This window comes from Cydia fagiglandana, chromosome Z (genome assembly GCF_963556715.1).
Source record: "Cydia fagiglandana chromosome Z, ilCydFagi1.1, whole genome shotgun sequence".
Classification (NCBI taxonomy): domain Eukaryota; kingdom Metazoa; phylum Arthropoda; class Insecta; order Lepidoptera; family Tortricidae; genus Cydia; species Cydia fagiglandana.
In genome coordinates this window covers 24,074,323-24,100,765 of record NC_085959.1, presented here as the reverse complement: position 1 = coordinate 24,100,765, position 26,443 = coordinate 24,074,323, and the positions used below count along the sequence as shown (strand labels likewise).

General features: G+C 36.5%; 1 protein-coding gene across 1 annotated transcript in view; it reads right to left on the bottom strand.

The window, feature by feature from the left end:
- LOC134679199 (uncharacterized) overlaps positions 1-25,901 on the bottom strand; it is a 30,001-nt gene extending 4,100 nt beyond the window's left edge. Inside the window, exons 1-8 of the mRNA XM_063538076.1 lie at positions 25,471-25,901; positions 25,111-25,302; positions 14,208-14,354; positions 12,157-12,345; positions 11,426-11,576; positions 6,705-6,836; positions 3,025-3,192; positions 2,180-2,369 (exon numbers count right to left, since the gene is read on the bottom strand). Coding sequence (XP_063394146.1) covers positions 2,180-2,369; positions 3,025-3,192; positions 6,705-6,836; positions 11,426-11,576; positions 12,157-12,345; positions 14,208-14,354; positions 25,111-25,302; positions 25,471-25,768 — 1,467 coding nt within the window. The 5' untranslated portion in view covers positions 25,769-25,901. The remainder of the gene's footprint in view (positions 1-2,179; positions 2,370-3,024; positions 3,193-6,704; positions 6,837-11,425; positions 11,577-12,156; positions 12,346-14,207; positions 14,355-25,110; positions 25,303-25,470) is intronic.
- Positions 25,902-26,443: the final 542 nt, after the last annotated feature.

Below are 26,443 nucleotides of genomic sequence, written 5' to 3'. Positions count from 1 at the left end.
GAGCCCTTTATGGCCCCACAGCCAAATGGCAAAAACGGAATAACTTCGTCATGTCCGTCTGTCTGTGATTGTATGTCACAACCAATTATCTCAAAAATTTGGAACATAGATGTACTTTGTAAGCCGTTACTAGGTTAAAAATCATAATTAATATGTATATTATACCTACATATGTCTTTTGTATATATTTAAATATTTTTTCTTTTGTTTACTTTTGTTATAACTATGTATGTATTACATACAATTATATATATTATATTGCGATATAGGGGGGAAATTCCGCCAGCATCCTTGGTACAATGCCTCAGGGGCCTATTTTAGATTTAAGCTAGTTTTTAATTTCGTTTAGTAGTACCACTGTATATACAGGGTGATTCATGAGACGTGAGCAGGACTAATCCTGCACACTCAGTAACTGATAATTGATCGATCATCGTCGTATTTAGGTGAAACAACCACACTTTTTCCTATTTTTCAACTTTTCGGTGAGGGCAAATTTAATTCTCTACAATCATGGTCACCCTACAAGACCTAATTAATAAACATAAAACCTCTTTTACGAAGAAAATAAAATGTCATACTAGAGTGACATACGAGTTTTCAAAAGTAACCAGACCGTGATGACAGTGATGACATTCAATTTGACACAGAATATCGGTAGTTTAGTATTCTAATGTTAGGGTGACCATCCATGTCGTAAATAAATTAATAACTTTTTTTTTCAACACGACTAGAAAATTAACGTTAACCTCACTAATACTGATAGGAAACAGTTACTTATAATTTACGAAATGCGCAGTGTTAGTCCTGCTCACGTCTCCTGAATCACCCTGTATATATTGTATGTTAATAAAAAACAAACAAACAAAAAACTCACACTTGGGTCAGTTTTATTTTATTGGTCTTATGGCTCCTCTACACGATGGCCTAGCGCCGGCCACTCCAAGGGACGCATTTATGCGTTAGAGGGAGCAAGTGATATTGCTATCTCATTCTACCGCATGGCTGCGTCCCTTGGAGTGGCCGGCGTTGGCCCATCGTGTAGAGGAGCCATTATGTAGACTACCTATATTATGTAATTTGGGGAACCTATTGTACTCCGAACCGGTACTTTTATAATACTGGGCAAATACATCTCATTGGTGGTAGTACGTTTCTTTTCTAGGCTCAAGCAAACATTTAACTAGCAAAGTATTTCGGCAGTAGTTTTATTGCCAAGCTTACGGTTACTGGTGAGAAGTGAGAAATTGGGAATAATATGGACACGTAGAGGCCTAAAGGCAATCAAATGAGGTTAGTTCCTCCTTGTACAGTCGCCATCAGATATATCGGAGCGGCCAAGGTGTTCACAATATCTGAACACGCACTCTAACGCCTTGACAATAGAGGCGTGTTCAGATATTTGTGAGCACCTTGACCGCTCCGATATATCTGATGGCGACTGTACTTAAATAACAGTTCGTGGACAGGTTGACACACCTTTTGAAATGTAAAAGTTTTAAAAGAACTGGAGAATATCAGCCTGTAGAAGCCGGGAATATGTCTTTACTGTTCAACATTGTGCGAAGTCGGAACCAAGGCAAAGTTTTACCTACCAATCTCTGCAATATTTGGCCTCGGGTGAAGTTGCGTTAAACGTTAGGTACCGTAAAACGGGGTGAGAAGGTTTCGCGGGGAGTGTTGGGTTATGAATGGGGAGAGAAGGTTTGAGAGGGAGGTGATAAGGGATTTTAAGGCTACTGCTACAAAAGTAATGTATTCCAATTTAAAATGGGGCTATAGTAATATGCATAATTAAAAAAATCGATCCAACAATCTTCCAAACTCAGCTAATGTATGAAAAACCCTCTCACCCCAAATACGAGGCACTACGGGGTGAGGTGGGTTTTCCTCTTTGTCGTCAAAGTTATGAAATGGAACTACCCACAATAAAATACAAACGTCCGAACCACTTATTATATACACCATTCAGTTTTCACATGTAAAAATAAAATTTTATCGAGGTTTGAAAGTCAAATTTCACCGAACTCACCCCATTTTACGGTACTTAATTTGTTCCAGCGAGTAAGTAGGTACAGCACGCCGTTCCCGTACCCGATTAAAAAGATAAAAATGAGAATACGATTTAAGCTCAATTGGCTTCTTTCATCGAATCAAAAATATTAATACAGGTACTCACGGCAGCGTAATGTGTGCTAATTGAGTTATGCCCGAACACATAGAAGTACGATTGCGCATTAGCTTTAGAATGATAATTAGCAAAACTAATTAGGGGTGACAGAGTCCTGGCATCGCTGAATAGATTGAGGATTACGTCACGGTTCGTTTCGACGCTCCATCTTTGAGGATCTAGCTTTGAAGGGGCATATCTGAAAAAGTAGTGATAATATAAGTACATATATAGATCACTAGATAAGTTTTGCAATAGACAAATGTGAAACAAAGAGGTGGCCTATCACATATATTTTTTAAAACTATATTTCTATAGTCAATGTTAAAGGAAAATTTTAAGAAGCTAAGCCACGAAAAGTGTGCAGCGATTTTGATAGCCCTCGCAGTGTCAGTGTTATTTAGGGCCCCGCCACATCTGGCGTCTTTCGAGCGTCGGCGTCTACAATTCTATGGCTGACGTCGACGCAACGTCGACGCAGCGTCGACGCAACTGCGCAGCGACGACATTTTCCATAGCGCTGGACCGACGCCGACGCTCGAAAGACGCCAGATGTGGGGGGGCCCTAAAATAATACTTGCACTGCGTGGGCTATCAAAACCGATGCAGACTTTTATTGGTTTGACTCTACTTTCTTTTTAAATTTATATATTTAAAAATATATACTTTTTATGAAATCAAAATGTTGGGCGTAAATCGTCCTTCGGCCACGCCGTAAGCAATACTCATAAATATTCATTTACCTACGTTGGGTATATATTTTTCGAACAATAATAAAACTTTATGCATTTAAGGGTCGTCATCAGATATATCGGAGCGGTATTATACTCGTAAAATAATTAAATCGCACTTACTGTTTCAATATATCTTTTAAGGGTACGTCGTCGGCACCTTCAAATATCAACTTAATATATTTAGTAATGAACTCGTCACGCTGAGTCTCTAAAATACCATGTTCAAGTTCGATAGCCCCGAAGTCGTGATAGGTTTCATATTCTGTAACTCCGCTTAATAGTTGATACCTAGAAATCAATAATACCACGTTATCATTAAATTATAAATTAGGTACACGTGTCATAATTCGTTTCGAACTTTGGAATGGTATTAAGGCGAACTCAGTCGAGGTAGTGCCTAAGGAGAGTAACCCACCAATCTTCCCTGACCTTTGCCCGATCGAAAAATATTAGGCTAATACAAAAACAAGACTGCGTAAAACTTGCTAACCTGCCACTTCATTGCCAGATTTTCTACGAAAATGGGTTAAATGCACAAAATTGTTAACCGATGTTTCCGTGCAAAGTTCGATGAATCACATCAAAAGCAAAGTCCTGGAATTTTCTCATCGTTCGTTAAAATAGCCATAATATATTTTTTATTCATTTTACGTTAAGTATATACAATTTGTCATAACTTTTTTAGTTTCGACCCTGCGTTGATGATTAGGCAGTCAGCCAGCCAGGACATACGAGTATATTATGTACCTAAGGACTGTATCGTTTATTATAAATACAACTTTACTTAGCCGTTTTTTCTGGTATTATGTTTTTATTAAAAAATTACACATATAGTTTAATTAGTGCTTTAATAATAAGTAACATTTCGTCCTGGGAGATCACGTAAAGCATATGGTTTGGACAATATTTACCCAATCCTCCCGAGTAACTACAACGATTTCGGACAAATACTACAAGAAAATTTACGGTTTGCGAACAAGATAAGTATTAAACAAAAAAAATCGTACTATGTAAACAGCAATTACATATGATTCGTAAAGCGAAACATCTGGGCATAGTCTAATCATTTCTTTTAGTTGGAAAAAAAGTTTTGGATCTGTGCTTGGTGGCCTTTTTGAAAATATGGCATGTTACTTACGACAACCCCGACTTTGGTATACAATATAACCATCATGGAGCGTTTCTATCGACCTGTTCTAGCCATGGTTCAACGCCATGAATGTCCGTTAGGCTTTGGATTTCGGTAGATTCTTTTAGCTGTTTCCGTCATTTCCCTGGCGTCAGAAATTGACGGGAATCCAAAATGTTGCATAAAAAGTCGTTTTCATGTAAAGATAAAATACACCACATTTATTCTGTGGATGTTCAATTGAGCAATCATGAAAAGGACACTTAGATGGCATATTTTGGCAGCATATTAACCTTTTGTTTCTTTAAATCGTACTAAGGAATCGGTGAAATAGTCTCAAATTAAGCTCGATAGGCTTGTCCGAATTACATTTGCTAGAAGGTATTAAAATCATCATAAAGTCCCTAAAATAAAATAAATGTAAAACATTCTTATATCAGATATGTCTTAAAAATACCCCCAGATTATACCTTAAGAACATAGTAATACAAAATAATACACACGTCAACAGTTAGACCAGGTTTTATCTGTATTTATAATAAACGATACAGTCCTTATAAGGAGTTTTAAGCACTTTGGATTTTTATTTTCTCTTCTGCAGCATGTTCGACCTGCGACAATTTAATAGTGTTCACCCTTTACCTTCATAGCAATAAAAACGGGTCACGTTAAATGCGATATGAATATAATAAATTAGGTAGGTACCTTGAGCTTCAATGTAAAGATGATTTAAAAAAAAATAATTTTTCATCACACTCGCTCAGTAAACGTGGAATTATAGAAAAAGCGTTAGTTATAGAAAGCGTTAATTAAATTAAGCGTTAGTTAAAGCGGGAGTTATAGAAAAAGCGTTTTCCCCCGGGAGTTATGAAGTTTCTAGTGCCATAATTACCAGATTTTTGTCTCTATACTTAATTTTTTTTATCGCAAGTGTGATGAAAAACATTGTGAGTAACTCGGGGCGTAATAATATTGCAAACGAGAGTATAGTTAAATTGAGACGGCTTGCCGGAGCGGTTTATAGACTTACGCCCCATGTTGCACAATGTACTTGTTAAATTAGGCCTTCCAGCCGGTTTGGCGTGTCCGCTTTTTCCGCACAGTCGACACGCCGACGCCGAACCCGCACCCTCGAATGCCGCATGAGCCTTTACCGCATGGCTCTGTCCACTTCCACTACGCCTTCCCGCTGACGTACTGGCTTGTGGGTCCGCACTGGATTCCAAAATCCGTATTTCGGTTTCCAAAAACTTTATAAGGTCCGAGAATGTGGGTAACTCTTTATCGGCGTGCTTGTCCTCAAAATGTTTCTTCAAGTTGCCGTCTAACTTTTGAAAATTAATATAAAATAGCAAATAGCACCATGAATCAACAGGAAACTGCATCTTTTCCAAGGCCTTTGTGTTTTCAATCAAAGTATTTAAAAACATTTTTACATTTTTAAACCACTTGTCCCTTTAGTGGTGACATGAGGTGCACTTAACAAATTGTGCAACAAACGATCCGCCAACAACCTTTTGTTGTTATACCGTGCATTTAACAAATCAATCGCAACCGAATAATTGTCTCCTGTGACCGACAAATGCTGGATCAAGGATTTTGGTTCACCTAAAAGCGACCCCGCTAAATAATACATTTTTTCAGTATCCGATAAGGTGGTATCATTGCCCACCAAAGATTGGAACAATTCTATAAAAGGAACAAACTCTTCCACCTGTCCCGCAAAGGTAGGAAGTTTGACTTTAGGGAGAACTGCCCTATTCCGCGCGGTTTTCGGATTGTCATTAGTCATTACCGTTACCGCTGCGACAGCTATTTTCCGCGTTAGCTGAAGCGTTCAAATAAGTCAACCCTAATTGGCGTTGTTTTATAAAATAATATTTCTTGTTGTACGCTTCGTACTCCTCAAGATGACTTTCAAAATAAATAATTCCCCCAAAATTTGTATGAAATGAAACCGCAATGACAAAATGAAAGAAACGGGTGAGATTTGCCGAGGCGCCGACAAAGTGAGCCCGAATTTTTACAAATCCAGCTCGAAGACCAAATGTTAAATTAGGCCTTCCAGCCGGTTTGGCGTGGATTTTGACCTATCTAAACGCTGCGCTGGTGGGTCGTTGCCTTATTCTGTCAATTTGGCCCGTTTGGGATTAGGTTCGTTGTTGTCGTCACCGTGGCGTCGCTTGCGGCCTCGTCGTCTGCCTGACGGTCCTGCTGCAGGACATTCTTGGGCAAGTTGTTCTTCTGTTACCCCGATGCCGTGGTGCAGGAATCCGTAATATCTTTCCGCAAATAATATTAATAATATTATAGTTCCGCAACTTAAAAAATCGTCCGCACCGCACGTTTTCTTTCAACTGACACACTTCTTCTTCACTTGTTTATTAACTTTTTTTTCCCCAAACGACAACAAAAAAAGTGAGAATGAAATGAGGTGATGAATGATATTAAAAACGAAACAGTACCTACTATTTCTTTACACTTGATTGTTAAGCGTGCTGCATAAGTAATCTGTGAATACTATACAGTAAAGTTTCTTACTAAAATTATAAAATATGAGTCAAGAGAACTGACGTGCTTTATTGCTTCGAATAGATTAATCAAACGTTAGGTACCTATATATAGGTACGTGTAAAACTATAGCGACACTATAGCGACGTGTTAAACTTACTTGCTCAAGAGATTAGGATAAGAAGCCATGATTTTGGACGGCTTGTCGGGTATGAACGAACCAGCCACGACTGGCCCAAGCGGAGTTTCAAATTCCCTCGCCAGGATTTGAATTTTTTTTATTTCTCCTAATCTGAAAGCAGATATAAATACCGTTTATTTGAAAACATTCGTTTGGTACAAGTAAACATATCACATTAATTAATAACGATGTTTATATCAATCGCTCTATAAAAAAAACCGGCCAAGTGCAAATCGCGCACGAAGGGTTCCGTATCATTACACAAAAAACGGCAAAAAAATCACGTTTGTTGTCTAAGAGCCCTACTTAAATATTTATTATATTCTGTTATTAGTATTTGTTGTTATAGCGGCAACAGAAATACATCATTCGTTAAAATTTCAACTGTCTATTAGCTATCATGATTCATGAGATGAAGCTTGGTGACAGACGAACGGACAGACGGACAGTGGAGTCTTAGTAATAGGGTCCCGTTGTTACCGTTTGGGTACGGAACCCTAAAAACTATCAAAAGCCAAATTATAATATAAAATAAAGCAGTTTGTAAAAAGGCGCATTTAGGATTTATGTGAACAGCCCGTTTAAAGCCCAGTAGTTTTGTGAATTCTCTCAATTTCATTGAGCGTAAGCGTGAGCGAGATGGATGCGGGGACCCCAGATTTAGTGTTTTTTTTTATTAAAATTATAATAATAAAAAAAATTCCCTTCAAGGTCTTCAGCATACTTTTCTAACTTTTAGAAATAATTTTCATATCATATCTTAATTTTTTTATTTTAGTTTTTGTGCAATATCCATTATACCTATATTATTTTTTTAAAGTTCAATAAAGGTTCAATAAAGGTTCCTGATTTATATCCATCGAGCGAAAGTCAAAAACTCAGAATTCGAATCGCCGAAGCCAGTTACTAATTCTGTTTTTGGGATACGTATTAAGTTACTACTTTTCAAAAACGTATTTTTTGAGCCTACTGCACTTTAAGCCTACAATACACACACATGTCGCCGGGTCGATTTCCCTATTCGGCCTTTAGCCACCCCTTTAATTAAGGTGCAATTTAGTATTTAAAATCAGAGTTTAAAAAAAGTCGTAGCACTTTTTTTTGGTTAATAATAAGGCTGCCATAATTTTAATTAACAATCTTGTGGCCTCTCTCGGGGGACCATATAAATTGGAATCCCGAGTTTTTGTAAGTATTAAAAAATATGATATCCTCGTTCCCGGGCACACACTTCCATCTCACTCACCCTTACGCTTAGGCTTCTTAGGTGGTTGCTGCTGTCTCGGAAATAGTATTATGTGCTCGGCTATCGGCTCTTGAATTTTAAAAAACCTTATTATGTACAAGTTGCACAAAATACTATTGAGGTAAAACCGTATATGTCGAAAATATTTTTGCTGTCTATATTACCTTGTACCTATAGAATAAATCATGTATTGTTCGTGTCGTATGTTACACGGTAGCGACAATATTACCGACCCTTCTGTTGTATGGGATGTACGGATGATATAGGCTACTTCTTAACTGACTTTGAAAGTGGGTAAGGTCTGTTATAAAGTAGCGTTAAATTTTTTCAACCTTTTACTTGTGAGGGTACACACCTTGCATATTCTCCTGTTAGCGTAAATCTACGGACCTCGTGATCTAAGTTTATTTAACGTGAATTCGCTAAAATATTTTTTGTTTCATAGATATCGCAGCAACACTGAATGATGTTATTGTGAAGATATTCCGACCTTTGCGGGAATAGAGAGTTCGCGTGTTGCTGGGCGAAAACACGCGCATCGTACGCATGTACCTATCGATTGTATCACGGCCTCAACTTTGAATGATTGGCCGTATGAAACTAGGATTCTGAGCTTTTAAGGTTGGGCTAAGGCAGAGGGTGGGCAGAGGTTACCTTAATAGGGTTAGGTTAGCGACCGCACGGAACCCGGAAAATGACGAATTACAAACAACTGCATGAGAGGTGCCTTTTAAGTTTTGTTGTATCTAAAATTCACCGAAGAACTCACCGTGATATTGAATTTAGGCACTTTATTGTATTGCCGAGCCAGATATGAAAACACTTATTCTAATCCAGAGTTTGGCACAAAATGGCGGTTTTGTATGCGTCAACCGCCTCTTCTGTTGTTTGGTGCCGAGAAGAAGATAAAGAGGACATAAGTTAGGCCTGTGCGGCAGGTAGGTAGTCAAAAATATTATTTGAGATTTATAGCAACCGCGTTGAAATCCTAAATACCATAGTTCCACATCCACAGTCCGAAGCATACCCGAAGGAATTGTTTTTATTCATTCATTTATATTCGAATTTTAAATTAGTTTGACATGACACTAGTTTTTTACAAAAATGGGCTTGAATCCTGGTAAGGGCATTTATTTGTGTGATGACTGATGAGCCCAGATATTAGTTCCCGACTTGTCCGAGAAATGGATGGTTTCTATGTATTAAAGTACTTCCAAAGATAATTTAAGAGAGATTACTTTAAGAGCTTACCGTGGGGCTAAGGCAATTTGTGTAAGAATGTCCCTGTACCTAATATTTATTTGTCAAATATATTTAGAGGGAAATTAATGTGTGGGATTATGTGTGTAGATACACGCACATAATACCTACTGATTATGTGGCAAATGCTCTCAATCATCAAAATCTGTATATTACTTTGCTAATCTGCGAAAAGCAAAACATTTTTACATTTTTGTTTTTGTTTTCGCGGATTAGCAAAGTAATATTTTTGGTTTTAATAAAGGTTGAACACTCCAAAACTTGGGCATTTATTTATACGTATAATTTAATTTTTCCATATTATATAAACTTTTTAGTAATATATTTATAAACTCCATAGTATGATGAATAAAAAATATTATGACAGCATGTCACTTCGATCATTCGTTTTCACGATGGCGAGCCTTGAACTTCAGCAGCGTGAAACGATTTTGCTCAAACACGCAGAAAATCCCCTTCTAAGCTACAGAGGACTAGCAAAGTTATTGAAATACCCGCAATCCACTGTTTGTTCTGTTATAAAAAAGTTCCGAGAACGATTGACTATAGATCGGAAGTCAGGTTCTGGCGGAAAACAAGGCGTAAGACATAAAAAAAAAGAAGCCAAGGTTTTACAGCTTTTTAAGACAAATCCGAAGATCTCATCACGCGATGTCGCCAAAAAAGTGCAAATGTCACAATCTTTTGTGCAAAAAGTAAAGAAGAGAGCTGGATTAAGGTCTTACAAAGCTCAAGCTGCACCAGACCGCAATGCTCAGCAAAATTTGACGGCCAAACGAAGGGCAAGAAAGCTATACGACAATTTCTTAACAAAATTTAAATGCATCGTGTTGGACGACGAAACGTATATAAAAGCTGACTTCAAACAGATACCAGGCCAGGAGTTTTATACTAGTACGAGTCGCAAAGACGCTCCTGAGGACTGTAAGTTAAAAAAGAGGTCCAAGTTTCCAAAGAAGTACTTGCTCTGGCAAGCTATTTGCAGCTGCGGTAAAAAAAGTCGATCATTTATCACTACGGGCACTGTAAACAGCGAAATTTACAAGAAAGAATGTTTGGAGAAGCGACTATTACCCTTTCTGAAAAATCATACTTCGCAAGTTCCATTGTTTTGGCCCGATTTAGCAAGCTGCCACTATGCCAAAGCTGTGTTAGACTGGTACAAACAGAATGGTGTTGCTGTGGTACCTAAAAACAGCAATCCTCCTAATTGCCCTGAACTTAGGCCTGTCGAGCAATATTGGTCCATAATGAAAGGGATATTAAAAAAGAAGGGCGGGCAAATCAATTCTGTGGCTGATTTGCAAAAAACATGGAGTTGGGCTGGTAAAAAGTACCCTAACAATGCCGTGCAAGCATTGATGAGCAGCATTCGACGCAATGTGAGGGCAATGGCGTATTCAAGCCATAATTAAATACACATTTGTATGATCATAGATCTATGATAGTCATGTAAGCTAATCTAATAAAAAGTTTTTTCAATATTGTACTTGATTATGTTTTATTGACTACTTTATATGCCCACGTTTTGGGGTGTTCAACCTTTAACAAAAAACTTTGTAAGATACGGGCCGAATACTCCGAATTGCGGATACGTACTATTTGTAAACTATGGTAGAAATTCTTAAAAGTAAAATAATTAATTTTGCGTGATAATCTGTGTATTTTTTGAGTTCATTATTTTAATTATACAATAAAATACCTAAAATAGGTATAGTATTTTATCAGTTTTTATCAAATCTTTAACTTTATTTTTATTAATTAATTATTAAAAATTCATACTCGTTCGTATTTTGGAACGATGCGGTCTGAAGTTTTCGGGGGTCTATTATAAACCCTCAATATACCGTTGAATGTCGTATTAACTTTTATTTGTCTGTTTTTTGCTAACAGTGTGAAAGGGACAGAGATAATAGAACCCAAGTATTTCGAACTTGTATTAGATCCCGCATGTTGGTCACTTGAATGTCATTTTGTCTCACTCAGTGAGCAAAATCGCATTTTGCTCACCGTTTTTAAGAAGCAAAGTACCTTGTTCGAGCTGCTGAGGTGAAAAAAGAATTTGCACATAGCCAATGTATTGCGGTGTCTACTTTTGTGGAAGGTAACGACAAAATTTAAAAGGCTGCTCTCGTAGTACACGTATCTATGTTTATAAATATGACACAGATTTGAAACCAAAAATATTACTTACGGCTTATTCTGCAAACAAGTCATTAAATATTTAGATGTTGGATTACATCCTAGACTTTGAGCTACTTGTAAGGTATATTGCGTGGGGTCTTTTGTCAATGCCCAGTCGGATAACGCAGACCCAGACATGAGAATAGCCCGATGAAATAGTCCTGTAAATCAAATTAATGTGTGTGGTATTGTGACGTATTAATTAAATTGGTAATGTGTATTCTGGTAAATCCTTGTAGGTACTTCAGAATGTAGGATTATTCCGAGAATGGACCATAATAATGGAATCATGAGTGAATTGCGTAAATACCCGACATTATGTATTCAGATTAACCGGAGTACACCAAAATGTATATTAGAGGTCTTAATAAATAATTTAACAATAGTATCAATTCTGATTGTATACAATATACTATGCAGGCACTTTTTGTTACGAACTGGAAATTGAAGATTGGTTACTCTAATAAACTCTGTACCTATCTGGTTTGTCACAAACTCATAAAGTATTATCCACATTAGGTATAGCGTCATCGTCACAAATTTATTTTTTAGAGTTATACTTGCTACAAATTATGCTAAAATGGTAGGTAGGTATTGGCATTTAAGTCGTTAAAATTGTAAAAAGTGAAATAAAATTGTAAACGATAAAACAATTAAGTAGTTAAGTTTTATTAATGATGTCAAAGGGACAGTGTGATAGTTCTTAGGTGGTTTAAGGCTAAATCTTGTCAACCGATGTACCATTAGATATAGGCGACAGCATTAGAAAACTAACGCATGCAGCTCCGGTCCCGTGACCCATCAATGTGACGGAGCTAGGATCCCCGTTGAGATCTTCAATATTGTCCTTGATCCATTGTAATGCAGCCAGTTGATCAAGAAGACCATTATTATTGTATACAAATTCAGTCATGCTTGGCTTCAAAAAACCTGAAACAAGACATAACAAGTTGTAAAATACCAAGATCTTGGGGCCGATTTTTGAAATTCGACCGCTCGAGTTCGTGCATTTATTTCAATAACATCTCCACTACTAGGCATCTAAATTCTACTAATAGAATTGAAAACGAGTGGTCAATACCACTGAATTCCAAATTTCTATCTCACTCGTATTTAAAAAAATTGCATTTCGCCGTTTTCCACCGATTTTCGAGTGACGACATCGAGCGAACGAATTTCAAAAATCGCCCCCCTGTACGGTTACCATCAGTTTGTCACTGACATAAACGCCGTCGAGAACGTAATTTACTTTCTATACATCCCGTTTGTACTAATATGCGAGTGCGAGCGAGATGTATAGAAAGTAAATTACGTCCTCGACGGCGTTTATGTCAGTGAGAAACTGATGGTAACCGTACTGGTCTTTACCGAATCTTTATTCGGTCACATCCATGTTCAAAAAACGTTGACCCACCGTAAACAAAGTGACGTGATTCATTTGACGCGTCCTGACCATATCGTGGCTAAAAAAGCGTTACCTCACCCTTAAACCTGGGTTGTGACTCATGCGTCACTTCATTGACACGGTCTTTCGGAACTGCCGGCCTAGCCAAGGTTACAATCGCTATCGCTTCGACAACGAAAAGCATTATGTCTCTCTATCACGCTTCCGTATTAGCGCGACAGTGACAGTTGCGATTCGATCGCTACGGAGCGTAAGCTATTGGCTTCTTGGCTACGCGGCCTGGAGCTGGAGTTTAAAATGCTTGGTCTACGCAGACGATGTAAAAAGTTATATTCGATTTTCTTATAAATATTTTAGTAAGCGGCTCGTAAGCCCGTATTATATTTAGAGGTAAAACATTTAGACACACTTGCACCATCCCACTAACCCGGGGTTAAGCGGTTAAACTAGTGTCAAATTGTACTGGTAAGCATGATAGCTCCAGGTTTAACTGGTTAACCCCGGGTTTGTAGAATGGTGCAAGTGGACCTTAGCTACGGCGTTGCATGAACAAGAGATTTCCTTTGGCAGGATTGGTCCTTAGGACCCAGGGATGGATTCAAGAAGTGGAGCCACCGAGATTTTTGTTGTAAATTTTTAGGGGGGGGGGCTCTCAATTGATCTTGATATCTGTATCATTTAAGCTACTAGGTGAAGTTTGGTATCGTTTCCGTATAAATCGGGGGTGCCGAATTCATTTCTGATATCATAATGACATAATTCCGAAGTAAAAGTACATAAAATATGAAAAAAATACTTTTTTTTTAATTCCTCTTCACGCTTAAACTGCTAAACCAATTTAGTTAAAATTTGGTATAGAGATAGTTTGAGTGCCGGGGAAGAACATAGAACATAGGATAGTTTTTATTCCAAAAAAAACCTTAAAAATGAAAGGTAAGGTGTAGGATTTGTATGGGAAATCAATAAACGCTGAACCGATTTCGATCAAATCTATGTCTACATCTTTGATTTGGTTGAAAATGATACTAAACTTGAATTAGAACCTAAATTTAAAAAAATATTAACCTCAAACGTCGCAGATGCTTAAACCCCCCCCCCCCCCCACCTGCATCAAAAATCTGGGTGATTCTACTTCTTAAATCCATCCTTGGGTCCTAAGGACCAATGCTGCTAAAGGAAATCTCTTGTTCATGCAACGCCGTGGTTGACCTTTTTTTGCTCTGAGCAAACACAACTAATTACAAAGGTTGAATATTGAACGATTCACCTTTTATTGTATTTTATCTTGAAGTATTTTGTATAGTTGCGAATTTTATGTTAATATTGTTAATCGGTGTGATTGCCTCCATAAAAATGCCATGTGATTAGTGACATAATTGAAACTCACCTAAAATACCCAAACGATAATTTAAAGTTATAACCATGATATTTCCATACGAAGCCAAGATTCTACCGTCGTATGCATTTCCAGTACTCCATTCAAAGGAATCGCCATGGATGAATACTAATACAGGAAACTTTTTTGGTTTTTGTTCTGCAATGAGAAAATGCATTTAAGTTAGTATAAATAGCACATATGCGAGCAGAGGTTCAAAAATTATGTTAGTATCACAGATTAGGTACCGTAAAGTCAGGGAGCTGTAGTCCTTAAGTACAACTATGTATTATATTATATACTCAACATAATTTTATAAATACTTTACATACACATACTGTACATATTTTACTTTAATAAAAACATTCGTCATTAGTAGCTGCGTAACGTTTGTTGGACGAAGCTACGGTGCTGCGTGTGGACTTAAGTTACCTGATTTTATGGTACCTAAGAGGCTCATGTAGGTACCATAAAATCAGGTAACTTTAGTCCATATGTACCTACTGTAGGCATCGTAACTATAGTAAGTCCATATTTTGTGATATTTCGCGAGATCAACAAGCTAACATTGGTACTAGTTTTAATGACAACTTTTGGCACTAGTTTTAGCAAAAACAAAAAAGTGCCTGTAAATGAATTCGTGCTTACCAATATATATTAACTTAACATTGATTTAAACTAACATAATTTTCACTTAAAATCATATATATATGTATTAGGGATGGAAAACTTTTGTTCGAATTATTGACCGTGTGGTCGCTTTCTTATGTCCGATTGTACGGTCGTCATATGAAATACATATTAGCCTTAGGATTTTTTTATTTATTTTCTTTTATAGCGTTACTATTTATATGATTAATAGCGCGACGAAAGAGGTAAAAGGATAGTTTATTAATGCATCTGAACCGAACTTAGACCAAGCTAATGATCTGGCCGAATAGCCGACTAATCGGCCATCCGAGCGCCGATTAGTCGGCTAGTCGGCCAGTCGGCAAAATCAATAGTCGGTACATCACTAATATGTATATAACAGGTAGAACACCGGCAAACGATTTCTTTCGGCAAAAATCCTTTGATCAGTACGGTGTAAAGGTTAGGCCTAGCCCTCTCCGAAGGTACGGACGTTTCTCTATTTTGTACGTGCCATTTTAAACTTTATGGCCAATAAAATAGAGTATAAAATACATCAGCGTAATGGCATTACGCTGCCATAATTTCTTTTCTTTTTACCCATAGGTGGTTTAATGAAATGAAATGATTAAAGGGGATTACATAGGTATAAAAAGTATTCTTTGAACATTACCGGATTACCAAACCTCAGACTTTTAGCTTAATTTATTTTTCTCAAACATGCAATGAAATATTGATGTTATGTTCCTTATAATAGGCTGCGAAGTATGACGTTTCAGGTGCGGCTAGGACAAAAGGTCGTTAATGGAATTTCATACACATCTTGCAGGCCTAGGCCGGCAAAGTCCTCTTTTTTAATTTTCATTTCACAGATATTTGTGACACAGCATCGTGGCATTCATCCATTAAAAAAAACTAGAGGCAGTATTTGCTTTATGGTTCGTAATGACACTGCCACTACGCCTATAAAAAAAAAAACAAAAAACAATGTTTGCTATAATTTGCAGTTTTATTTGTATAAAATCAACATGAACTTAATAAATACCTAATACATTCTATAATTTTATAATTTTAAATTTAACTACACAAATAAAACCATTAAAAATATTTCATCTAAACGTTAGCGGTAAAACGGTCTACTCAAACACGCGTAGTTATATTTTTTAAATTGTTATGGAGGTAAAGTTGAAAAATATTCATTCTGTTTTATTGGATTTATGGTGCGTTGTTGATTTTTTGACTTTAATATGAGTTCCGACGAAATAATGAAATTAATATTAATTGTAATCGTAGGTGTTGGAATTGGCAGCGTAAGCAGAATTGATTTTAAATAACTTGCTGCCTCTGCCGCCAAGTCAAAGACGAAGTATGTATATGGTTGCTTATGGCAATTTTATTATTTGAGAAACTAAGAAAAATGGCTTACAGTTTATTAGAAACAGTTTTGTGGCATATTTTAAATGAATGTAACTACAAATTCGTCAACACTGTGGAAATTATACTTATTTACTCCATGCATAAAGCAACGATGTAGTAGTAGTAGCAATGATGTGAAACATGATATCAACATGAAAGGCTATGTAAACTTATGTGACGAAAACGACACTCAGACGGATACAAGGCGAAAAAATCAAAGATACATGAAAATATACGGGTAGTAAAAATACACAACTCGTGTAAAACTCGTGTGATAATGATATAGGTACGTGTTGGTTATATTTTGGGTGTAGTTTACTTTTAGTTTTTTCTATAAATAAAACTTGGGTTTCGTGGATTTTTTATTTTATTTATTTCATTGCATGTTTGAGAAAAGCACTATACATACCTCGGCGGGAAATGGGGTTGCCCGCGCTCAGAGCTATCCGGCCTCGCTTCGCTCGGCCGTCTATATGTCTTCGGCCGGCAACCCCTTTCGTCCCGGCCTCTGTAGTAATGTACTAATAAAAGATATGTTCTAAGTACTTGTACAAGAATGTGAATGTGTGTTAAAAGTATTTCATAATCCTGCATCCATTAAGTATGCTATGCCGATTTTAACGTTTTACCTCATTAACTGGGTGCTGATACGCAATAATGTGTCAACCCACATTCATTTTGCAATAAGATATCATCTCAAAAAAAGAATACGCTTACAGTTGACAATTTATTGAAAAATGTATGTGGGTTGACACATTTTTGTTAAACACCATCCAATTGTGAATTAACTTTCGTTTAAAATTTTGCTAGTCAAATCCCTCTGCTATATCAGCTATTAATGCTATTATATACTTAAATTATATTACTGCATATGCAGGTTGCGATATACAATTGAATTTAAATGAAAATGACACATGTGATCGTGATTTTTTCTATCTGCATATCTATTATATGAAAATTTCACTTTTTCAGGCTTTGCTTGAAGTCTGCCCTTATAAACATAGTGTAGTTTCCGTATAATTTCTTCATGGTATTTGCCTGTAAGTAAAACGTGTAATAATTTTATGCAAAAACCGACCAAGTACGCGTCAGACTCGCGCACGAAGGGTTCCGTACCATCACGCAAAAAACGACAAAATAAAATCACGTTTGTTGTATGGGAGCCCCAATAAATACATCATTTGTGAAAATTTCAACTGCCTAGCTGTCACAGTTTCATGATATACAGCCTGGTGGCAGTCAGACGGACGGACGGACGGACAGACAGACAGACGGACGGACAGCGGAGTTTTAGTAATAGGGTCCCGTTTTTATCCTGGGTACGGAACACTAAAAACTACATTTATCTTTCTCTTATATGAATTTCATTAAAGCATTATCCTTTTTGAGGTTAATTCGGAAAGCGATGATAGTCCTGGTTGAAGAAAATACAAATTGATAGTTAGCTAGGTGGCGATAACGACACGACAGTCAGACGGATACAAGGCGAAAAATCAAAGGTACCTACTTAAATAAAAATATACGGGTACCTACCTAATAAAATACACATGTAAAATATACGTGTTTATATATGTAGTTTACTTTTAGTTTTGCTATAAATAAAACTGTGATTTCATGGAGTTTTTTAAATACTAATACATAGTTATCTAACGCGGCGTAAAGGGGTAGCTGCCTCATAACAGTCATAACCATCCGCCCTCACTACTACGGTCGGCCGTCTAGTTATTCTATTCGCCCGGCGACCCCTTACTTCACGGCCTCTGTCGTAAGTAGGTAATTACTATAGTAGGTACCTACTTAATTTTTTGACCGACCGTTAGCGAAAGATACCCAAGATAGATATAGGTATAAGATGTTCGTCTCTACAGGTTGACGAACTACAACTACAACCATTTTTTTTTTCGCTAATAAAAAGGCGGTATTTCACAGTTTTAGCGGGATTAATAGCAAAATTATCCCCAGGAAGTAATATTTTTCAATGTCACTTAATCATACAGTAGCTGCTTAGCGTATGGGCTTTTTGCTTTTCAAATGTATTTAGGTTTATTTATTTACGACCGCAATATAAGTTAAGAGTCTTAAAGCCGAGGCTGACTTGTAATATTTCGATGTATTTAAAGATGTAATGTTACGCGTTACATTACAATTCGAGATTTAAAACAGAGTGTAATTGATGTGCCGAACCATGCCCATCGCGGAGAGCGCCGCGTGCTTGACGTTGCTATCAGTATTTTCGCGTATCCCTATAAGTATAAAGGTTTACGTTACAAGCCAATACAAGCGAAGACTTGGTAATGGAGTATACTTGTGCAGGGTGCTCGAAATGAGCGTTACCGTGTAGCTCTTATAATGTTTAGAAATGATTAACTTCCAATTCTACGTAAACGTAAGAACTTGCCATTCTCACATTTATTCATGTATATTTTGAAGATATTTTTTATTGTAGCTATATAAGTACTTTTATATTATAAAAACATCTTATTTGTGTCGCCATCTACGATCAGACACATCAATACTGTAGGACTGCGTGAGGAGGAGCGACTTAATCAGTCACTAATAATAGTTATATAGATGTCGCTATCAATACTAACTGCAAAGAGTTATTGACCGTGGATGTTTTTAAACTGTACACAACATTTGGTTTACTTTTAATAATGTTTGCAGACATCGTTAGATTCGTAGGCAAACTTCAAAAAACTCTTTTCAATACGAAAATATCAAAGAAACTACTATACAACAAGCGCCATCTAACTAGCGTGGAAAAGATGACAATGTAAGCCTACGCAATTTCCCTAGTATAAGATTTTGACGTTGAGGCGCCATCTAGTACAATTCGACGAGATTACTAACAACGTACTTCTCAAGCTTCACAAAGGGAACTCTAGTTTTAAACCTTTGTAATAATTAGCTCGTGCTGCCGGAGATGGCGCTATTGTGTATATTAGTGGTGAAAGTGACACAAATTATCCTAAAGATGGCTTAAAACTCACTCTAAAAACGATCAATACTAAAGAGGCAGCTTACGCGTACTTGTACCTACTTATTCTTGACTTGTATAAGTACCTACTTATTATTACTTCAAAGATTTTGCATCGGGAAGTACAGATGTAGTTTGAATGTATATTAAACTGGTAATTAAGTACATATACACAATTACACAATTCTACACCTCCGCAATTCTACATAGGTAATTTGAATTTTACAGAATCTCAATTCTACATTTTCTTAATTATACAGACTCCCATTTCCGCAAACTCCCAATTCTACAGATTCCCAGTGAAACAGATTTCCAGTCCTACAAATTCCCAATTCTACAGATTGTCAACACCTCAGCAGACAATAATGTATCTATGTATGTGTAACACCGCACGATTAGCACTGTCATATCTGAAAACATGTCTACGATTTTAAATTTTACTCCAATATATATATATTATTTATTATTAAAACTACGCGAATTATTAAATCAATCTGAATGCGGCAGGAGTAACCTTTTCACCCCAGAGTTTTCGGCGTGCAAAAGTACATTATATCGAACAAAATATCGATATCTTGATGTGTCAAAATCAAAATTCCAAAATATTGACGACGTAGAAGTACCTATAATTTTAGCGGAAGGTTTCTTAATTTACGATGGTACCAAATCCGACAAAATATTAGTGTTTGCAACACCTTTAGCAGTTGAGACAGTGTGAGCATCAAAAAAGTCAACTCACAATTCTGCGATGGGACATTTAAGGAAGTCAAAACCATTTTATCAAGTTTATAGTTGTCATGGCAACTTTGTGGAAAACGAAGAGAACAGAATTGTTCCATGACTATACGGATTACTCAGGCTACATATATGAGATTCTTTACAATTTTGAAAGAAGATTTAGGAATATCAATACAAAATTTAGAAAGTTTAAGAATTTGAGCAAAGTTTTGGAATTTGTGGAATTGGGATACTGTAGAGATGAGAAACTGTGGAATTAAGAATTTGTAGAATTGGGAACCTGTATAATTGGCTATCTGTTAAATTGGGAATCTGTAGATTAGAAGAATCTGTAGAATCGGGAACCTGTATAATTAGTTATCTGTCCATATTGAAGGATGCAAACAATAAAAATAAAATTATCATAACTTATATCTATGCTATTCAGTTTCCTTAAATGTATTTAGCCACCCGAAATTAACGGCGTTTAAAAGAAAACATCGAAATATGGAGAAATTGTATGCTTTCTGTACCTACATTTTAAATATTATTTGGTGCTTTTAAGTGTTTTAAGCTCTCTTGTACGTTTATGATAAAAAAATCTATGAATAACGCAAACGGAAATGAGCAAACAGGCGCGCCGGCGCCGACATCCGGTTCTAATCAACGAAACGGCGGAGCGCTTTTTGTCTTTGATGCGTTTCCGGTTCTTTTCAGACACTTTTGTTGAAATCATTAATAATATAATTTTGAACAAAGACACCCAGTTAATACTCTATATAACTATGCACTTACTATTTAACAATAATATTTTTCAAAGGGTAGGATGACATTTGTCATCCCATACAATTTATAATCTTAAAACTTAAATCTCGCATTTATTATTGAGATGACTGCTGTCATCGTCGATGACAGCAGGTTATCGTTCTCAAGCCATGTGTAAAACTTTAAGCCATAACACCAGAGGAGTCATAACCATCGCATGGCCATCTCGCTGGTCTAGCGCTGGGCCACCGTGTAGAGGAGCCATTAGACCCGGCGCGGCGAGTCAGTTGCGAGTTAGTGCGGGCGCGCGGGGGCCACAGACCAACCCCTAGGCGGTTTTCTCTGGCTGGGGCACTTGGTCTAGTAAAATGTATGGAGACGGGGTATTTTTTCGGCCGAGCGAGCACTCCACTATTTATTTAGAGACACTGCCAGCGCTCGGTCGAGAGCACTGACTAGCCACTGTAATCGTAAGGTGTAATTCAGGCATGGTCCAGGAAACGCAATTAGTTCAAAGAACTTAATTCTAAAGAGCGTTGCATATATTTATTTCGTGCATGAGTGCCATAAACATGTCTATATATTTTATCTGGTGTTCGCGGCGATTTGGGTATGGTATTAACATTGTGTATTTAATATTCTTTAAGTAATAAATAATATGTATTGTATAATAAAATATTGTGAAAAAAATATTGTGTATAGTAATAAATAATATATTGACTTCGGAATGTATAGTAGGTACGTGCACGATTGGGAGTTATTTTTATACATCTTAATTAATATTTCGCTTAAGCATTCAAATAAACTAACAATTCGCAAAGCAATAACAAAATGTAATCAATCGCCAAACAATTGTCGTTTTTATGACCCAAAAGAATTGATCTGTCACCAAAATTTAAACAACAAATAATTGTATTGTATAAAAACATATAATAGTAATACATTTATTTCTTTAAATTTCTTGATACAGATTTGTGAAAACTGCTGCTTTATGATAATATGGATAAACTTAAATAGGTACAAGATCACGGAAATTAGTGATTTTTGTCGATAGATGGCGCTACGGAGCATAACCCGACTGATAACCTGCCTTTGCTACCAGCCGAACAGGTGCTCGAGGGATTAAATCGATACTTTGTATTTGATATTGACTATATGAACAGTTGAACACAAATTGTCAGTTTAAGGGGTGGTGTTGGAACCTATGTAAACTACATGTTTTATATCATGGATTACGCATTGACTAGTTGTTTGTATAGCAACGTAATTTTGAATAATTTAACTGTTCCTAACACTCCAAATATGTAATTCACGGAATAAACACTAATTCAAGTAGTTTTCCTCCATTAGTAATAGTTTTGAACTCAAAGCCTTTTACTTAAAGGGTGGCACAGAAGACTTGTCTAAATTTCAAATCCAGCTAACATTGTTAGAATTCATCTATAGACTCAAAAAAGAGGCAATCCATTAGGATTACATTATACGAAATAGTTTATTTTTATTCGTCAAAGAAAATTTAGACGTAACAAGGAAATTCTTTTCGATAAAACGTAATATGAAAAGTATTTGGTCCAAGTAATCACTGAAGATATTTCTCCGCTGGAGCTACTTAAAAAAGTTGTCTGTTTCGAATTGGATTACAATAAGTAGATAAAGATATCGTGAATAATGCTTTGCCATCGTATTTAATCGGAAAACGTCAATATAAATACGAATTTATATTGAACTCTCAATTAGCGGCGGCACGATCGGTAATTGAGACTTTTCGATAAAATACGATGGCAAAACATTCTTCAGATTTGTACCACTTCCCTATTTATTTATGGACCGCCCTCTATTATCTAGTACCAACCCAGCAAAATGTTAAAGTTATGAGAAAAGCACCTACCTATTTTAGGGTGCAAAGGATGTAGCAACACGGAAATAATTAAAACGAGTATAGTTATTTATTAAAAATAAGTATTTGCTATTAGGTACCTACGTGTTTTAATCATAATAATACCTCGATATATTATATTCATCATAAGCTATATTCATCAAAAGTTTAACACCTATTTGGTAATATAAATAAAATTGATCTTATTTTTTTGATGCCAGAACCTCATTAGTCCAAGCATCACGCACGCAGCATGTGAACTATTTTGAACACGTTTAGTCTACTAAAATAGATTCTCTAAATTGAAGGATGGACTTGTGTTTACGCATTAAAATTGGGTTGTGTTTGGTATGCTGTTTTATTATAGGAAGGACAAAATAATATTTATTTTGTACAAATAAGTATTTACGCAATGCTAAAATATATTACTAGTCAAAGTTTATTTTTACTAACCCACTTCGTTTATGATTAATACCTGGAACTTTATATCGGTTAATATTTACAATAAATAAAACGACCATGTGCGTGTTGGAACACATACGAATATATTGAAGGCTTTTGTATCTTTCTATGATACTTACACAAAAGTCGTAAAAGCAAACTAGAGTTCAAAAAAAATTAAGTACCGTAAAACGGGGTCAACAGAAATCGCGGGGTGAATAGAGACATTTTGAACTATTTCTTTCAAGTTGTTTTATTTAAAAACGTGCATCTTTAAAATTAGATTTTTTGGAATACGTATATAGTGGACTATTTATTCTCTACATTGATACCAAAAGAAGTTAATCAAACTGCCTAAAAGTTCGATTTTTTTGACTCTAAAGTAAGGCCTCGCCGAGGTAAGAAATGAAGCCTGTTTGAATTTTGTTCCAGCGGTAAATGTAGTGACATTAACTTAGTTAAAGTTAGCTAATCCGGTAATATAGTTTCTGAAGTACCTAAACAATAAATAATATTGCAAAAAACTATAAACAAGCAATTTTACGTGAAAATGGGGTCAATGGACACGTATATGGGGTGAATACTCGTATTTTGCCCTAACCCTTACATGTATGTGTTAACTACGTAATTGTTTACTGATTGTGGGAACAATAAATAAAAAAACGATTTTCACTGGTAAATCAGTGTTAGAATTCACATACCTAAGGTAAATTATAATATTTATAATTTATGTAGGTATAAATATACAAGTATCGGTAAAAGCTATATAATTATGAAAAATCTTACTACCATTACAAATTCACACTATTTGTTACGAGTATATACCTATAATCAATTGTAAACATAAAATGATTGTAAGCCCCGAATAGACCGCCTAAATTACATACTAAAAATAATCAATGTTTTCAAGTTTTCCGCCATTTCGTTTTAAAACAAATGTATTTTTTTAGGGTTCCGTACCCAAAGGGTAAAACGGGACCCTATTACTAAGACTTCGCTGTCCGTCCGTCCGTCCGTCTGTCTGTCACCAGGCTGTATCTCACGAACCGTGATAGCTAGACAGTTGAAATTTTCACAGATGATGTATTTCTATTGCCGCTATAAAAACAAATAGTAAAAACAGAATAAAATAAAGATTTAAATGGGGCTCCCATACAACAAACGTGATTTTTGACCAAAGTTAAGCAACGTCGGGAGTGGTCAGTACTTGGATGGGTGACCGTTTTTTTTTGCTTTTTTTGTTTTATTTTTTGCATTATGGTACGGAACCCTTCGTGCGCGAGTCCGACTCGCACTTGCCCGGTTTTTTAAAACTATATATGTACGGCGCAAATTTGAATATTTAAAACATCGGCAAGTGTCTTAATTTACGATCAAAATAATTGTACAGGACGAAATCGATTTCATCTGATATGCATAAAATATGTTTTTAGGGTTCCGTACCCAAAGGGCAAAACGGCACCCTATTACTAAGACTTCGCTGTCCGTCCGTCCGTCCGTCCGTCCGTCCGTCTGTCACCAGGCTCTATCTCACGAAACGTGATAGCTAGACAGTTGAAATTTTCACAGATGATGTATTTCTGTTGCCGCTATAACAACAAATACTAAAAACAGAATAAAATAAAGATTTAAGTGGGGCTCCCATACAGCAAATCTTGATTTCTGACCAAAGTTAAGCAACGTCGGGCGTGGTCAGTACTTGGATGGGTGACCGTTTTCTTTCTGCATTTTTTCCGTTTTTTTTTGCTTTATGGTACGGAACCCTTCGTGCGCGAGTCCGACTCGCACTTGCCCGGTTTTTTGTTGTGTAGGCTGCAGCCATCACTATTCATTTAAGGGTTAAACTCATATAGATATCTCACACGTAAGAACATGTAGTTATTGTAATGTATTTTCGTAGTGTACCAGGTACACTACGACGTACCTACTGCCCTTTGATCATCGTGAGGACTTCGCATTAATCCCAATAAAGCTTAGTTTCCCACCTAGGTTGGAAGGCGGATGACAGTCGCTTTCATAGACTAGTGCCCCAGTGAGCCGTGTCATAATGCCTGTACAATGCTAGCATAGATAGATGATTATAATTTACGTACCTCTATAAGGAACGTAGATATTAAGGTATAGACAGTCTTCTGACTCATGTGCTAAAAACGGCTCCAGTCGCTCCATGTACCGCTGCCGACCCAAGGACTGTGGATCATCTTTTTTTTTTGCAGGAAGCGACTGTGGACACACAGGAGCAAATCGTGTTGCCATCTTTACACCGGACCATGACGGTGCACTGGCTGAAAATTATATTTAAAATTAAATTCAAAACATAAAGGCGAAAATATGAATTTTAATTTGGTGGTGACGTGGCCCTTTCGGCTACGACACCAATCTTTCACTATGTCGACCAAACTGTGTAATTATTAAAAAAAATTAATTCTAATATTAATTATATATTTTCTTACCAGGAGGCATAAAACGGAAGTTGCCCACAGGTGGTGCAGCGTAAGGTATACCCAAAAACATTTCAACGCTTTGCAAGTCGTATTGCCGACTCGGTTTTACAATTAACCCTCTGAGTGCACCTTGTCTCAGATCGTATTCTCGTGTCAGTCTTCGTCCTCCGTCTTCATTGGGCACTCGCCGGTTATCATCAAACGTCCTCGCCGCACTCTCTGGCGCAGATGGAAGCAAGAGGGAGATGAGAACACAAATAAACGTATTGTGATTTATAAGTGAAGTCGCGTGCCGGTTAGAAGCCATCTTGTTTATGTGCTTCAGTTTGCACAGTTTACGATGTGCTTAAAATAGTAGGAAGCTAGTTTTTTTTTATTTGTTTGTATATAGTAGAAACTATATTATTTTGTCTTGTGGAATTAATAAATGCTTCTAGTTACATGTATTATGATTAAACAGGCTAGAGTTAAGTTAAAAATATACAAATAAAAATAGTATCACAGACAAGTTCCTAAAGTAATATACAAATACACTTGAGTCCGATATATTCAACGTTTTTTATCACACACACACAACACAGTTTCTTTGTATAATTTTAGTTATTAGCTGGAAACGATTATCAGTTTCCGATAATTTGTATTGTTGTTAGCGCGCTCGCGGGTGAGCTCAGCGCTCGACTGGATCGCGTCCAAACTGTCCCTGCGCGACTCTAATACCAAAATACTACAGAATGCGGTGCAGAGGGGGATAACATTTGTAAGATATTTTCATCACGAAAAAGAAATTTCAACGCGGATAGTGCGAAATTAGCGGAAGCATATTTACTTTTTCTACAATAAATCAATAGTTTCCTGGAAAAGAAAACCAAAGGAAGAATGAATTTAATGATTCACGGTTAGTCGAGAGTCGAGTGTCGAGAGTCAAGAGTCTCGTGTCGTCTCTTCTCTTCTCTTCTAGAGTCTCGAGTATAGTATTTAGATA